Genomic DNA, 15,454 nt, shown 5'->3' with positions numbered 1-15,454 from the left:
TTTTTAATAGCTGATGAGTGTCAGACAGTTCCAAATGTGAGATTGTATAGCATGTGTTTCTTTCATATTTCTGACACGGTGACTACAGAGCAGTGATTCCCAATCTGGGGTACATGTATCCCCAAGGGTACACACCAGAGTGTTGGGGGTACATGAAAAAAATGACATAATGGGTTTGCTAATATGGGGGTACAATTTTAGGGAAATCAGTTGCCAAGGGATACATGAGTGAAAAAAGATTGGGAACCACTGCTTCAGAGGAATTTTTAGGGGAGTGTAAATGGATGAGAGTTCAATCAGTTTCCCCCTCATGTGCCCCAAAGCTGTATGTCAGACCAGCTGGGGAAAAATGTCTCTGGGAGAAGTGCTTGTATGTAAGTATCTTCTGGTACTCCATTAAGCATTTTCTCCCGCAAATACATTGGATTCAAGCTGTTGTCAACAAAGCAAGTTCACAGAGGCTGGTTGTGGAGAAAAGCCTAACCGTAGCCATGTTTGAAATGTTTGGGTCTCATATTAAAACTTTGTTTTTGGTTTTCTTTAGCCTTCGCAGGCAGTAGCTGATTAAGTTCGTTAGCTGAAGGTCAACGCGACTCAGCTGCGACCATTGATCTAAATGTTAAATTCCAAGGATACTTTGAAATCAGTTGCACCTGATGATTGCATGCTGGGAGAAATTTTCAGAAAGTGAACATTCTATCTGCGGCAGTTAAGCAGTTGAACCTAAGACCTCACACTGTATGGGTTGACTAGAAGCTCTCTATGAATGTGTGTATGTCAACAGAGATTGTTTGTCAGTAGAGATTCTGCTTGAACTTGGAATCTGAAACGTCTATACTGATGTTTCTCACCTTCTCCCGGAAACTTCCGTCTCCGTCTCCCAAGATACTTCCACACTTTCCAAAACCATGTCCCATGAGATGTATTGCTCTGGTTTACTGTTCAGCTGCTGAGGGGGGCAGTAAGGGGCTGCTGAGAGAAGTGAAGAATAGTAAACATCTGCTTCTACGAACTTGTTCTGTTTGTAAAATTTTGGATCCAGCCCTTTGTGTTTATCAAAATAATATCTAGTTCTACTCTGAATTTCAGCTCTGTTAGATAAAGTATTATAAAACTCCAAAGAAAGGATCAGAGGCATCTAGAAACTGGATACCAGAGATGTTAAATGGCATGTATTTTCTTCCTTAGCTGGATCAGTGATGTTTGAATATGGAATGCGTCTGGGTAGAGAAGTGCGCACACTTTGTGGACTGAAGAAGCAAGCAAACTGTTACCTTGCAGCTATTAATTGTCTGCGGCTGATTCGCCCCGAAAATGCTTGGATAGTACAGCCAGCTTCTGGTGCAGTGGTATGAACATTTTAAAAGGGTTTGCTTACTAGTAGTCTCCTCCTAAATATCCAGGTACTGTGTGACTAGCATATTTATTGGTGTGCATCAAACTTTTTTCAGCATCACATTGGAGATAGACAAGTGGCCAGGTAATTTGAAACTTTCATAATTCCCCTAAGTTATCTGACAGTTTGATTGAAATAGAAGTACTGCTTGGTTTAAACAACAGCAACAAAAACGGTGCTCATACTCATATATAAGGAATTAGATGGAATGACGAGATTAAAATATGTAAAGAGATATATGTTCGCACATTCTCTCTTATTTTCTGTCACACACACAAACCCCTGAAGCCCACAGATACACATCTCTATCCTCTGGTGCCTACTCCAGCCTTCCTCAGAAACCTACCACATAATTCATTATTATAATCACTCCATTGCCTTTTTGGTTGCCATCTTCTTTTTCCAGCCTTTTAAATAGTCTTTTTGAAATGCAGCAACAGAACTGTATGCAATATTAGAATTGCTCCTTTTGTACCCCAATCTGACCTGACAAGATCAGCCCAGCAGCAGTAGGGAGAATTGTTTCTTTATTGGCCAGTGCCACCCTCCCCCCTTCTGCCAGTGAGCTTCCTCACTCTGGGTTTAGCCTAAAGCACCATTCTGCCTCCATCCCCTGCCACTGGGCTTCTCCTGCTTTGGAGTGCAGCTGCTCTGCAGGAAGGCTGCCCTGGTGAATTCTTCCAAGAGGGGAGGGTGGACTGAATTGTTCCTCACCCAGCTGTCCATTTTTGGTAGGGGTCCTTGGCAAGCAGGCAGGCCCAGTGGGTGGAGAAAGTTCTGCTTTCTGGTGAAATAGTATAAGTCCAGCAGACCAGAGGCAGTAATGCAAAAAAGAGCCCTTTCCTCGGTGGAATTAAATCCCAGGAACTTGTAACTGTTGTATTCCAGCTCATGTTTAATAAAACAATTAACTGTAGCATGGCAATTATCGAACAAGTTCCACTTCAGGGGGAACTTTGTGTGGACTTCCCTTCATCAAGAATAATCTGCAGTCAGCCTGCATTGCTGAACAGACTTTTCCAAAGAAGAACAGAGAGTTAACTACCTGCTTTGTTTCTTCAGTGGCAGGCAGCCACATGCTGTAGTCTTCCTGCAAAGCTGCAGCCTCGTGTCATGTCACACATGAGGCTGGCTGTTACACACTTGCAGCCCAGTAGGACTCAGAGCAAGCAGGGAGACGGCAGTCAAGGCAGCACTCAAAGACAGGCCTTCTCTGTGTTCTGCTGTAGCCTCTGTAGCTCAGCAGCTCAGTGAGGTTTTAACTTCATGAGCTTTTTCTCCTCATGTTAAGCTTCTTCCGCTGCCCATTGAAAGAGGCTGTTAAAAAATGAAAGGCTGTTTTAAAGAAGGTACCAGTATACAAGAACATAAGAAAGAGCCCTGCTAGATCAGATCAGATGTCCATCTAGTCCAGCATCCTGTCTCATACAGAGACCTGCTAATTCCTCTGGAGGTACAACAGCCGGGCATAGAGGCCCTGGTGTTGCCTTCTGGCACTGGTATTCAGAGGTTCCCTAATCATGGAGGTTCCCTTCAATCACCATGGATAGTAGCCACTGATACAGTGTACAAGTGTGTACTATCAGGAAAAATATCTGGATAAAAGTATATTTTGCATGATTAGGGAGAAAACGTGGATGTGAGATTCTTTGCACTTTCTTTGCACTCTTTAAAACACAAAGAAGAGAGAGGTCTGCTACTGACAGCTGGAAAAGTCACGCACTGCAAACATAAAACTGCCGAATTGCTTTGTAACACTAACTGTGTGGTTGTATAAGAAGTGTAGGTCTAATCACTTCTGCACTGTTCGTCTCCCCGCTTCCTTTGGACCATATTGCTTTGGGCAGCTTCAGTATTAAGGATCTGAGGATAGATGGACTGTGACCTCCCGGGAATAGGATTGTGATGAAAATGACATGGCGCTGTTCAGTTTAGTTTACACTTTTTTCACGGGCTGCTTTCTGGACCTTTCTGTGACTTTTGAGATGTTTATCGGTCTAAACTTTTCTTCTTGCATCAGTTAGGATTAGAATGGGTGGGCTGAGGGATTGAGAGAGTAAAGGTGCCACGTTCCATACCAATGTAGGAAAAATACATAATCCTGACAAGTACACAAGCCTTAAGTAATTGTGAAGATGTTGTAGAGACTTGAAACAAATAATAGCCTCAAAGTACTTTTCTTGTTTCATGCTAGTATGAACGTCCAGGTGCATCTCCCAAAAGAAGTCATGATGGAGAATGTGCTACTGTCCCAAGTGAGTGTCTTACTGTTCTTAAAACCCTGTGCCTGCTGCCATGAATTCTGTAATGAAAGAAAAGCTTGATGTAAATGTAATGAATAACTGCTGTTAAACTGAATCTAGTTTGCTGGATTTCTAAGTAATGTATTTGAGTCACGTTGGTAATTCATTTGGCCTTGTCACCATATATTCTTTTCCTTGTGTTCTTGTGTATTGTTTATGTAGCTGGAAGGTCCCCTTGAGGTAATAAAAGTTTGGTTTGCTGGTCTATCACATTTCTAGCTCAGTAGATATACAATCGTAACAGTTTTCAGTACCATATCTGCCTGTTATTGCATTATTTGAGAAAAAAGGTGATAAGATCTCATTTGCTTATGATATAAAAAGGAAAATTCTATTTTTTTAACCAAACAGAAGAATGGAATCCTTCATACTAGTGCTAATAAAAACCAACATCCTTGTTATACTGGGCAGTTAGGATAAGTATGACTTCTTTTGGCTTTAAATGTTATTAACAAAACCACCAGAGTAGCTGAAGGGATGAATGAGAAACTCCAGCATTGGGACTCTTCCATTATGAAATAGTGACTAAGTTAGTGCAATAAAGGGGATGTTGCTATTTTTCCGTTACATGAATATTGACTTTTGGTGCTCATCTTGCCTGTTTATACTGTAAAGTCTGAAGAATGGACACTTGAACTTGGCCAATATAAAGAAATTATATTTTGATACAGCGGGAAGCCAGATTGAAATCTTGGAACTAAAAGATTTGGAAAGAGAATGTGCTCTGGCTCGTATACGGTTAACTTTGGCTCAGCATGATTCATCATCCGCTGCTGTGGCAGGTATGATTAGAATTGTATTTGCAGCACCTCAGTACAGTGCAGATGTGAGCAACTGGGTCTACATATGTGGGGGTGGAAGCCAGCTAGGGACATTCTACTGTGCACCTTTAGCTCCTGAACATTGCAGTAGTGTGGAGTAGAATTGAAGTTTTAATTTGTGTCAGACCTCCATCCCACAAAACACCACTATTTATTTGCAATGTCTCTAAATAAGCACACTAGCCAGATTCTGTTAGGGTTTCCATGTCCATAATGGGCATAGTTCACCCCGTGATTCAAGGTGGTATGGGAGATTGGCATATATAAGAACAAATGTTGCTACTACTGCATGTGCAAAATTATGATCAGTACTGAAACTGGGGTTATTATAAGGATTTTTTGTGGGTTGTTTTTAATTGAAAGGTATAATAGTATAGCATGTTGATTAATGAGAAATCCTGTGTATTTATGTTCTAAGGCAACATTTGATCCAGTTTCATTGTTTACCCAGGAAGCTCATCCCCTGAGGAGCTGGTTGTCCTGTTGGTTCAAGCTGGTCTCTTTGACACTGCCATTTCTCTCTGCCAGACCTACAGCCTTTCCTTAACGCCTATATTTGAGGGACTTACTTTCAAGTATGTAACAAAATATTGGGCTTATTCAGGTACTTAACATTGGTGCTGTAATATAAAGAACATTTGTTGATCTGTCAAAATGTTTTTTCTTTAAATTATGTTTGTGTGTATGCTTTTTGGTTGAAGCCACAGTCTACTACAAAAAACATTTCTCTGCCTCTGGATGCAATCCAGTTTTCTTTATAACGCGAGTCAGATTGGTAAAGAAGGAGAGTGTGATACGAATGGAACTGTATGGCTGAAATGAAGCCATCGCTTCTTAGTTTAACTGCTTTTGCTTATAACTTAGTGAGCTATTTCCAGTTGGAGAGGCTTGGAGATCTGTGGAATATATTGCCCTGATACATAGTTGATATAAGTTGTGGAAGCAAAATGAGACTGGAGGAATTGTTGAGTGAAAATGTTATTATTTGTGTTAATTTTCACTACTTCTACTTAATCAGTTGTGGGATTAGTCTTGTTTTATTGTGTTTTTGATGTGATTGCTTGTATGCTGTTAATGTGATTGCTTGTATGCTCACAGTTACCTATTTGATTTCAACAGTCCCTTTAGCCAGTAATGAATCCCTGTACCCTGTCTTTTACAGTTTCAGGATAAGGGGAGACATGACACAAACTTAGTCCAGTAATGAAGCCAGGGTGTTTCCATAGGCAGCAAAACTTGTCCACATGCTTCAAGAATACCCATTTAGCCATATTCCTATCTAGAGCTTTTCACTGAAGCCCTTTTTAGCCCCTGCCATAGTATCTCTAATTAAAGTCAAGAGCCAGTGTAATGTAAGACTTTGAGGATGAATGAGGCCTAGGTCCATATTCCTGGTCAGGTTGTCTTGGGCAACTCACTGTTCTGAAGCATGATCCACCACACATAATTGTCAGGGTAAAATAGGATAATTTCTTGTATGCTATCATGAGCTCCGTTTACAGGAAGGGATGCCAAGAAGTTTTCTTTTTTTAAAAAAAGGCTTCTAGCTACTGTTTGCTTATTTTGTGTATTCCAGATGCATTCAGCTCCAATTTGGAGGAGAAGCAGCTTTGGCAGAAGCATGGGACTGGCTAGCTGCAAATCAGTTCTCATCTGTTATTGCAACCAAAGAGACTAGGTAATGGGATCCTTGTAAGAAAATAAGCTGATAATGTGTGCTGACCAACAACGGTAAATCGGCACAGAAATATAAATTTCTTGTAACTAAAGTAACACATTTTCTGATGGTGTCCTTTATGGCAGCCCATATAGTATACCCTCTCCATCATGTCCTCTGTCATTCTGCCCCATTTTTTTAAAAAAAACCTTGTTTTGAAGACTAACATTGAGGAACAATTTCAAGTCCTACACTACAGCAACCTGAAATTCTGCCTAAATGTTTTTCCCCTCCCTTAATGGCTCTACACACGTTTTATGTAGGGATCTTAACCCCCACATTTAGTTTTCAGATCTACCCTCCCCTGGGTGGACCCCCCACTTTGCTGAGGGTTTTTGATCCTTACGGTGGGATCATCATGGAAACTAGATGTATGATGACAGATGCATGACTAATAAAATTGGACGGTGAGAACAAGAAACACTAAGATGGATCAATTAAGTCATGGAGAGATTTGTTTGAAGGATCTATATTCTACAGCTCACTTGCAGAATATAATACAAATGAACTGTAGAGATTAAACAACATTCTTTAAAAAGTAGCCTTGTTAACAATTGAACAATAAAATGCAAGAAAAGAAAGCACATAAACATGGAATGGAAAATAAATTAAACTGACACCAGGGTCTGGATTCCAAGCAGCATTTACACATTAATATTGTCTGGTGAGAGAGATTAACAGCATAAGAAAAAATTGAAACCAACCAAAAAAATAACACCTGTAATAAGAGACAAGCCTGACAAACAAGCATGTACAACAGTAAAATATCCCATAGAAGGGGCTCTTTCAGTTTAAGTGGTACTTGTCGAGCAGTTTCTCTAATATAGGACTGCAGAAAGGGTAAGAATATTAGTAGTTTGGGCATGTCATAGAAGTTAGGGAAGGGTCAGAGGGAAACCACAAATAAAGGCTTGAGTAATAAAAGCCAAGCCACATCTGGAGGTTGAGATATTTCTACTAGAGGACCAATACATATGTGTTCGTACAGATCTGATAACATAGTAAAGTGCATTCTGATTGAATTGTAGTGCAACAGATGAAGCATGGCGTCTTTTATCATCCTACTTGGACAGATTCAAGTCTCAGAACAATTTATATCACCGCTGTGTAATCAACAAATTGCTGTCTCATGGGATGCCCTTGCCTAACTGGCTTATCAACAGTTACAAAGTAAATACTTTCTTTTGGCAGAATTAACTTGTAGTTTGGGGAGCATGGATGTTATAGCACAATGAGTGTTAAATTCATTTAAGCTTTGTGTAAACTTGTTAATACTTGTCAGAGAACTCAAGATCAGTACTGTTGTATATATTGTGTGTTCTTAATTGAACAGGAAATCCCCCTCCTTAGGATACCATTGGATGGCTTTACCCAGTGAAACTGGAAGTTGGGAATCCTTAGCTAGGCCACAGAGCCTTACATGCCCTTAAAGAGCAGCCATATTTTGCTGATTTTTGTGAGTCTATGCTGCTACCTCACACATAACAGCAGTAGCAGGATGGTGAGGCTAGGTCACCTAGTAGTGGAGTATCTCCTGATCCTTGGTTTTCTGACTCTGATTTTCTGGGCCTGCTACTCATGGTGCTGGCCTTGACTCCAGTGGCATCATTACTTAGCATCCCCTCTTCCTGTCATATGACTTACTGATATGTGCTTGGAACTCAACGTGTTCTGGGTCTGGAAATGTTTATTTTCACTTGTGGGGGAGGTCATGGGTGAATCCCATCACTCCAATAAGGAGGCAGGACAAAATTTGAACTTCCTGTCTCCTAGGGAGGAGTTACCCGTTGATTCAGTTTGTTACCAAGTATGATGGTAAATTGGAAGGGATACAGGGATCTGGGAGAATGGCAGGAAGATGAACTTGCCATAGGCTAAGTGCAAAGAAAGAAGGTAGTCTTTTCCCCTGATTTCCAAGATTTTGCAATGATCTGCTAGGAGTTTCTGGTTAATAGACTTGGATTCTTGGAAACCTCACCAGCAACGAATGAAGGCTGGCTACTTCATAATTCATAACACTGCTCCAGTGTAGACTACCTTGTGGCTTGGAACTAGCCATGCATGCCAGCTTTGAGTTTTGTTTCTTCACAGAAAATCGATGCTGCTGAACTTCTCCGTCTCTATTTGAACTATGACCTTCTAGAAGAAGCAGTGGATTTGGTATTGGAGTACGTGGATGCCGTACTTGGCAAAGGACACAGTTATTTTGGAATTGAGGTACTGACAATTTTTCTAATTCACAATATGTTGAAGCATTATTAATTTTTGCATTATTATCAGAGTATGTAGCTTGTAGAACTGAGACTGCCAACACAGATTTTAAAAGGGTAATAAATAAATATATTTTAAAAATTGTGCTTTGGTTGCAATGTAGCCTTTTGACAACCAACTTTTTACTGCCTAATTTTAATGGTTTATTTTCAAAATATGAATACCATATGTTTAGTAGGAAAATAGTTTGTCAAAATTACTTCAATCCAGAATTCAAACTTTCTGAAATTTTGACCAAGTGCAATTTTGACACTTGGCAACTGTGGGTCTGAATAGACATAGCTGAGATGTTTCCTTCATGATGTTAATGTTTAGAAATATTCTTTGTAGTTAAATTGTATTCAGGTTAATTTTTGTTGTTGTTGCTGTTTAGGTCCCATTGTCAGCTACATCGCCAAGGGTTTGGCTTCCATATTCTGCCATTGACCAGCTTCTTCAGGCACTAGGGGAAAACACAGCCAATCACCACAACACCGTGGTAAGTACATCTAATGTGATGTAGTGTAAGAGGGTGGAGCACTGGGTTTGGTTTTCCACTCTTCCATATTATTGGCAGGCTCTTATCTAGTGAATTGGATTTGTTTCCCTACTTCTACACATGAAGTCTGCTGGATGACCTTGGGCTAGTCATTCAGAACTCTCTCAACCCTACCTGCTTTACAAGGTGTTTGTTGTGGGGAGAGGAAGGGAAGGAATTTGTAAGCCTCTTTGAGACTCCTTATAGGACAGAAAGGCCGGGTATAAATCCAAATGGTTCTTTTTCTTCTAGTGAAAAAAATAACCTATTTGCATGAAGTGATTTTTATTCCTCCTCATTGTATTGCGAACAGCATTAGCTTTTAATATAACTGTTATAGAACTTAATCAAACATAGGCAATTGGCTTCAGTTAAGCACTGGGAGGCAGTGTTTGCCTGATTCCCTGTTCTTGCTGCAGCTCCCTGCGCTGCATGAAAACCTCGGGCTTTCTTGAAGGACACATCAGTCTTGGACCCATTTCAGTCTGGCTTCTGACCTGGCCATGGGACAGAGACCGCTTTGGTCACCCTCACAGATGATCTCCAGAGGTGGGTCAGTGCAGCTGTTCTTGCTTGCCCTGACAGCAATGCTTGACTTAACGGACCATGTCCTTTCGACCCACTGCCTTGCTGATGCTGGGATAGACAGGACAGCTTTGCAGTGGCTGATCTCATTTCTCCAGGCCAGGGACAGAGGGTAGTGCTTGCAGAGAGGACATCAGTATGCCATTCATTGGCGTGTGGGTTCCCACAAGGGGCAATCCTCTCTCCAGTATCATTTAACATTTATATGTGTCCTTTTGCCAAGTTGGTCCAGAGCTTCAGGCTGAGTTGCCATCAGTGCGCTGATGTCACCCAGCTATATCTGCCGATGGGCAGCTAGCCTGACACCAGATAGTTTGCCCAGTTGTCTGAAGGCTGCAGTGAAATGGTTGAAGGAAGCCTGACTGAAATTAAATCCATTAAAGATAGAAGTCCTGTGGCTAGGTCGGGAAGGGGCGGAGGGGAAAGTCCAGCTCCCGACTCTTGATGGGATGCAGTTACTAACCATCAAAGAGTCTGGGAATGGGACAGTTTGACCTGTATGTCTAACTATTTGTGATAAAATCCAATATCTCTGATAACCCATTGAGCCTTCTTTGGGAACAAGAATGTGATTGTAAAAGATTTTTTTTATCTGGGTCAGTTTCTCTCTCATTTAGACACCTCTCAGTGCTTTGTTATTTGTTATAATTCCATTGTAAAGTTTGGAGTAACATGTAGATCTGCTATGTGACTGTTTTTTCTCTCTTTTTCCCTCAACCATCATTTCTGAAACAAGTGTGAAAATTAGAGTGGTGACAATACCCCTGCAGACATCTCCGGATGTTTTTTATTGCACAATCTGGAGTGATCTTCCAGACAAAGTCAATAATCAGTGGTATATCTGTACTAGTTAAAATATCTAAGTAAAATTATTTAAAGTGGATTGCAGAAAGCATCAGTTTAATTGACAAAGTATACATGATCCTAAAGAATCATACAAGCCTTCGCATCGTATCCTCCCATATATATTTTTATTGAAGGTAAAGCAAGACAAATGTTTTAGGCTTTAAGTCATAGATGTTGTGTTTGCTTTTTGGCATTCTACCATCTTTTCCAGGTGAGGCTGCTGGCACCTCATCTGTTCCAAACCTACTTAGTCACAGTGATTAATACAACTCCAAGTTAGACTACTGTTAACGCATTTGATGCAGGGTTGCCCTTGTGTCTGCTCTGGAATCTCCAGCTGGTACTAAGTGCAGCTGCTCAAGTCCTCACAGGAACTCCATTGTGGGCGCTCATCCAACCTGTGGTCTGCTAACTGCATTGGCTCCAGCTGGAGCACCAAATCAAGTTCAAGGTTTTGGTTCTAACCTTCAAAGCCCTAAACCAGTCTGGAGCCTTTGTATTTATGAGACTGCCTTTTCCAATACATTTTCCAAGCAGCTTTACACTAAGTGAATAACAACTTACTGGTAGTCCCTGGCACAAAATATATCCAGCTGTCCTTAACCAGGGCCAGGGCTTTTTTGGCTCTGGCCCGGGCCTGGTAGAACGCTAAGTGAGACCCAGACCCTGCAGGATTTGGTACAGTTCTGGAGGCCTGTGGAGCTGTTCCACCAGGCCTGTGGTTGAGGACAGTAACAGGATACAACTAGCTGGCCTGCCTTTCCTTCTATCTTTTCATATTAATGACTATGTGAATGCTTTGAATTATGGGGCATTATAGGTTAATTTGATAATGTTATTCCCCCTTGATTATAGTTTAATGGGACTGTGGTATGAAGAAAGAGGTTTATTATAGAGTTCTTTTATTAGATCACTTTAATAATTGTATGCTAATCAACTGTTGTAAGCCACCCAGAGCCAATATGGGTAAGAGTGGACTATAAATAAAATAATAATAATAATAATAATAATAATAATAATAATAATAATAATAATAATAATAATAATAATAATAATAATAATAATACTAAATGACTAATTGTTTCATACTGTCCCCTGATACTAAGCGGGGGGGCACGGCGGACAGGGAGGAACAGGGAGGGGAAGGAACACAGGGGCTGTTGGGTGAAGCATGTGGATAAAGGTGGTAAAATCACTTTTGCGAGTTCACTCCATTAGCGGAACCTGGATTCCAACCTGTAGGAAATTAATCAGTTTGTCCGACTCTAGCAAATTCACTAAGGCTCAGAAAAATGAAGGCAGGATCTAATCTACATCCCATAAATCCTTGCTTCTACTTGGAGAGAAGCAAAATGATTCAATAAAAACAGATCGGTTACAGATAAATTCCTTACTCCCTCTTCTCCCTCACTCCGGTTCCCTTGCATGTCACCCCTCCCCTTCCTCACCCTCCGCTAGGGTGGGTGGGCCAATACATACCATACCACACCATACCATACCATACATACATACATATGAATGAAGGAGAAAGATGGATTATAAAAGGCAATTATATCTTCCATTCTGAATCCCTGCAACTAATACCTATTACCATCAAGTGATCATAGGATTTTTCTTTCAGCTGTACCAGAAGGTTCATGACAAATTAGAGGACTACCAACAACAAGTTGCTGTGACAACTCACGATCTCCTGTATCTTCGAAATTAGCAAATAGCCTGGACTACATGGTCTCTCTTAATCACCTTGTGCCTGGTGGCTCCTGAGGCAAAGCTACAAAAACTGAGCTTGAGGCTGATGTGCATAACTGGCACTGAATATGTGAGATTTGTTAGCTTTGGAGATGTTGGCTGGGGCCTTGTGCACTGCTGGTGGTGCTATTATAAATTTTATTTTTTCATACTGATCCTAAACATTCCCTTTGAGGGAACGGAAGATGTTTTATAACCTACTGGAGATGCCGAATCAACATAAAAATTGGCAGTTATTTCCAGTAGTATAAGTTTGTATATTGCATGTTCCCATCATCTTTCTACGGAAATATTTTGTATTATCTGCTTCCTTTCTTGTATTGTACAATACATGGGCTCTAAATAAGGTTTTATTTATTGTGACACTTTGAATTGCCTTTAATAAAGTGAAAACTTTGTTTTAAAAATCTCAGGTTTTTAAACTAAAAATGGCTCAACATTATGTATCCTGTCTAAGGTTTTGAGAGAAACATAATGTGATCTTCATTTTCGTGGGAATGAAGACACTATCAGCACCTTTCCTTGGTAATATCTATATTCTCATGCAGGGAGAAGTTCCCTTCTTTGGGGCCCATTTTTACCCATCAAAGCAAAAAGGGGTGGTGGTGGTAAAAAGCCTGTTGTTTTTGCACATGAGTCAAATGACCAGCAATAGAACCCCCATTTCACACATTTCCCTTTTCTTGTGTTGCAAGACACTGATTATGCCCCCCCAAAAGAACCCCCTCAAATTCCACTTGGATGGTGGATCAAAATTGGTGCCTTTAATTGGGGTTGTCAACTTCCAGGGGGGCTGAACTACCCCCCAAGAAAATGTCTGCCATGGAGGGTAGACTCGACAGCCATATTCCTCACTGAACATGGCCCCTGCCCTGGTCCCAAAAGCCACAGCTTCTGAGAATCTACCCCCAAATGTCCTGCGATTTGCCCGCCAGGAGTTGGCAACCCACGACAACCATGGCTGAGGATGATCCCTGCCTTCCTCCCTTCCACGATCTACAAGCTTACCCTCCACTGGCTTACTCTGAAGAAAACCTTCCAAGATCCACGTGCAAGGCTTTCCCCATGCCCTCCTGCCCTCCTTGGCAATGCAGAAGCAAACAATTCCCACCCACCCCCGCCTTCCCATCAAACAGCCCCGACGGGTGCAGCCTTGGAGGGCTGCAGGTAATAAGTCCTTTAAAAGCTGACATCATATTTCTCACCTGGACTCAGCCAGGCTGCCACCCACTAGGAAAGCCCCTGGAGCTCAGTGGGGCTGCTGGGGGGGTCTGCAACCCAAGGTGATGCTGCTGGGGTCCCCCATGTGGTCCCGGCCCCCAAGAAGGACCCGGGAGAGGGAAATGAGGCCACCCAAAGCAGGGTCGACCCCTGACCCCCATTCAAGGGGGGCGGACAGAGTATAGTATTACGCTGAAAATCTGCGCTCCTGCAACTCCCTCCCTTTCCCCTCCCTTTGCCGCTCACCCGTTCAAGAGGATCCACCAGCAGTGCTCCACCCCCGCCCTGCGCTGTCATCACCAGCATCAGCCAACCAGGCAACTGGGACAGGGAAACCGGAAGTGGCTTGGGATAGCTTTGGGCTGTGCTTCTCTAGGAATGGGGACTCTTTCCCATTAACCCTTAGGCCAACTCTCTGAAGGAGGCTGAGAGGACCCAAGCCACGTGGAGCTGCAGTGCAAGGACGAAAGAGCCACATGCAGCTTGGAGCCACAGGTTGCAGACCCCTGATCTAAGGCAACATCACCACTAAAATATATATTTTTAATTGCTGCAATTGGAAGTCAAAATTGTCTGATAATATAGTTGTCTCATGACTGCATATGATTCATGTCCTGAATTGAGGATATGCAAAAAACAAAATGGCAAATTCCCATTTGGGAGATGCTTGAAGACACATTGGATATAATGGGAGGCAGGCATGCCAATTCTCTCGCATGGGTTCCATTAAAATATATTGGTGGTGTAATACATAAGTCATAGCTGACTTATGGTGACCCCAAAGAGTTTTGAAGGCAAGAGACATTCAGACGTGGTTTGTCATTGCCTTCCTCTGTATAATGACCTTGGTATTCCTTGGTAATCTCTCATTCAGGTGTTGGGATTCAGGAATCTTGGTGCCTTAAGAACCAGTTATTTTCTAGATCCAGTAGCTTACCAGAATTCGCAAGACTTTCATGTGTGCAGCAGAGTCCCATCTAACCCGTGTGTGTGCCAGTCCATATAAACTAACAAGTCATGTTTATTGTAGGAACTCCATTTCTACACAAGACAGAGTAAACACAGTTCATCTTCGTGGGTATTCTGTGTAGCCCCATGTTGGGACTGTGCTTGCACAGGCCTGCCATGGAAAGATTTTCAAGCTTTTTGTCTGCTCCGCAGCTACGAAGAGCACTTGCTCCCCTGGCCCTCTGGAGGGAGGCTTCCCGCCAAAATGGTCATGTGATCGGAGTGCCATTTCCTCAGCTCTTATTTCATGGCCATGGAGGAAAGAATTTTTTCCTACAGCTCTGCTGATTCTTTCCCTCACATCAGTCAGGAAATTTTTCTCTTCTGCCATGGAACTTGGAAAGCGCTCTGCCCTTTCTCAGCACTTTTTGCTTCAATTCTGATGTTTCTTTTCCTCACACCGTGCCTCAGGCCCTGACAGGTAATTTTGTTGTCAAAACTATGAGTTTTTTCCCCTCTTACCATGGATGTTGAGAAGGGCTCTACCTTTTTTCAGGAAGTTTTTTCCTATAGCTCTGCTGATTCCCTCACATCAGTCCTCCAGCCCCGTGAGGTGGTTTTCTTTGTCAACATTGTAAGGTTTTTTTCCCCTCTTTTCTACCCTGGAAGCTGGAAAGCACTCTGCCCCTTTCAGGAAATTCTTGCTTTAGCATTGATGGCATTTTTCAGGCCCTGTGTGAGTATTTTCGTTAACATTTTTCAAGAGCCGTGGGACTCACACTTTAAGCATTCCTAAGCTGCTTTCAGCATTCTGCTTGGGTCAGGGCATGGTGTGGTTGGTGTTCTTCCCCAAACAGTCTCCCCCAGTGGAGCAGTCCCTGCATACATTACACATACATAGAACACTGCTTTTCAGCCTGCCTCGCACTGTGGACACAGTGAAGGGCAATAACCTTTTCATTCTGGTAGGGGAACACAGAGGGCTAGCAGAAGCTACACTTGTCCACATGAGCGTCCAAGACCGTAAAGTTGGCCTACGGTTCATCAGGGATGGGTGGGCCATTGGATGTTCATGCTCAT

The 15,454-nt window shown here is 42.1% G+C and overlaps 1 protein-coding gene across 2 annotated transcripts in view; it reads left to right on the top strand.

The window, feature by feature from the left end:
• The window catches only part of NUP160 (nucleoporin 160), a 56,524-nt gene extending 43,890 nt beyond the window's left edge, over positions 1-12,634 (top strand). The window contains exons 28-36 of one of the 2 annotated variants that reach the window (XM_048484946.1): positions 1,189-1,349; positions 3,591-3,651; positions 4,371-4,481; positions 4,972-5,095; positions 6,097-6,198; positions 7,266-7,407; positions 8,329-8,454; positions 8,882-8,986; positions 12,078-12,634. In XM_048484946.1, the coding sequence (XP_048340903.1) occupies positions 1,189-1,349; positions 3,591-3,651; positions 4,371-4,481; positions 4,972-5,095; positions 6,097-6,198; positions 7,266-7,407; positions 8,329-8,454; positions 8,882-8,986; positions 12,078-12,164 (1,019 nt within the window). In that variant the 3' untranslated portion in view covers positions 12,165-12,634. Of the gene's footprint in view, positions 1-1,188; positions 1,350-3,590; positions 3,652-4,370; positions 4,482-4,971; positions 5,125-6,096; positions 6,199-7,265; positions 7,408-8,328; positions 8,455-8,881; positions 8,987-12,077 lie in introns of those variants that run through there. The other variant, XM_048484947.1, reaches the window with a different exon arrangement.
• Positions 12,635-15,454: the final 2,820 nt, after the last annotated feature.

Source organism: Sphaerodactylus townsendi, linkage group LG02 (genome assembly GCF_021028975.2).
Source record: "Sphaerodactylus townsendi isolate TG3544 linkage group LG02, MPM_Stown_v2.3, whole genome shotgun sequence".
Taxonomy (NCBI): Eukaryota; Metazoa; Chordata; class Lepidosauria; order Squamata; family Sphaerodactylidae; genus Sphaerodactylus; species Sphaerodactylus townsendi.
The sequence above is the reverse complement of the archived record's forward strand: the minus strand, read 5'-3'. Positions and strand labels throughout refer to the sequence as shown.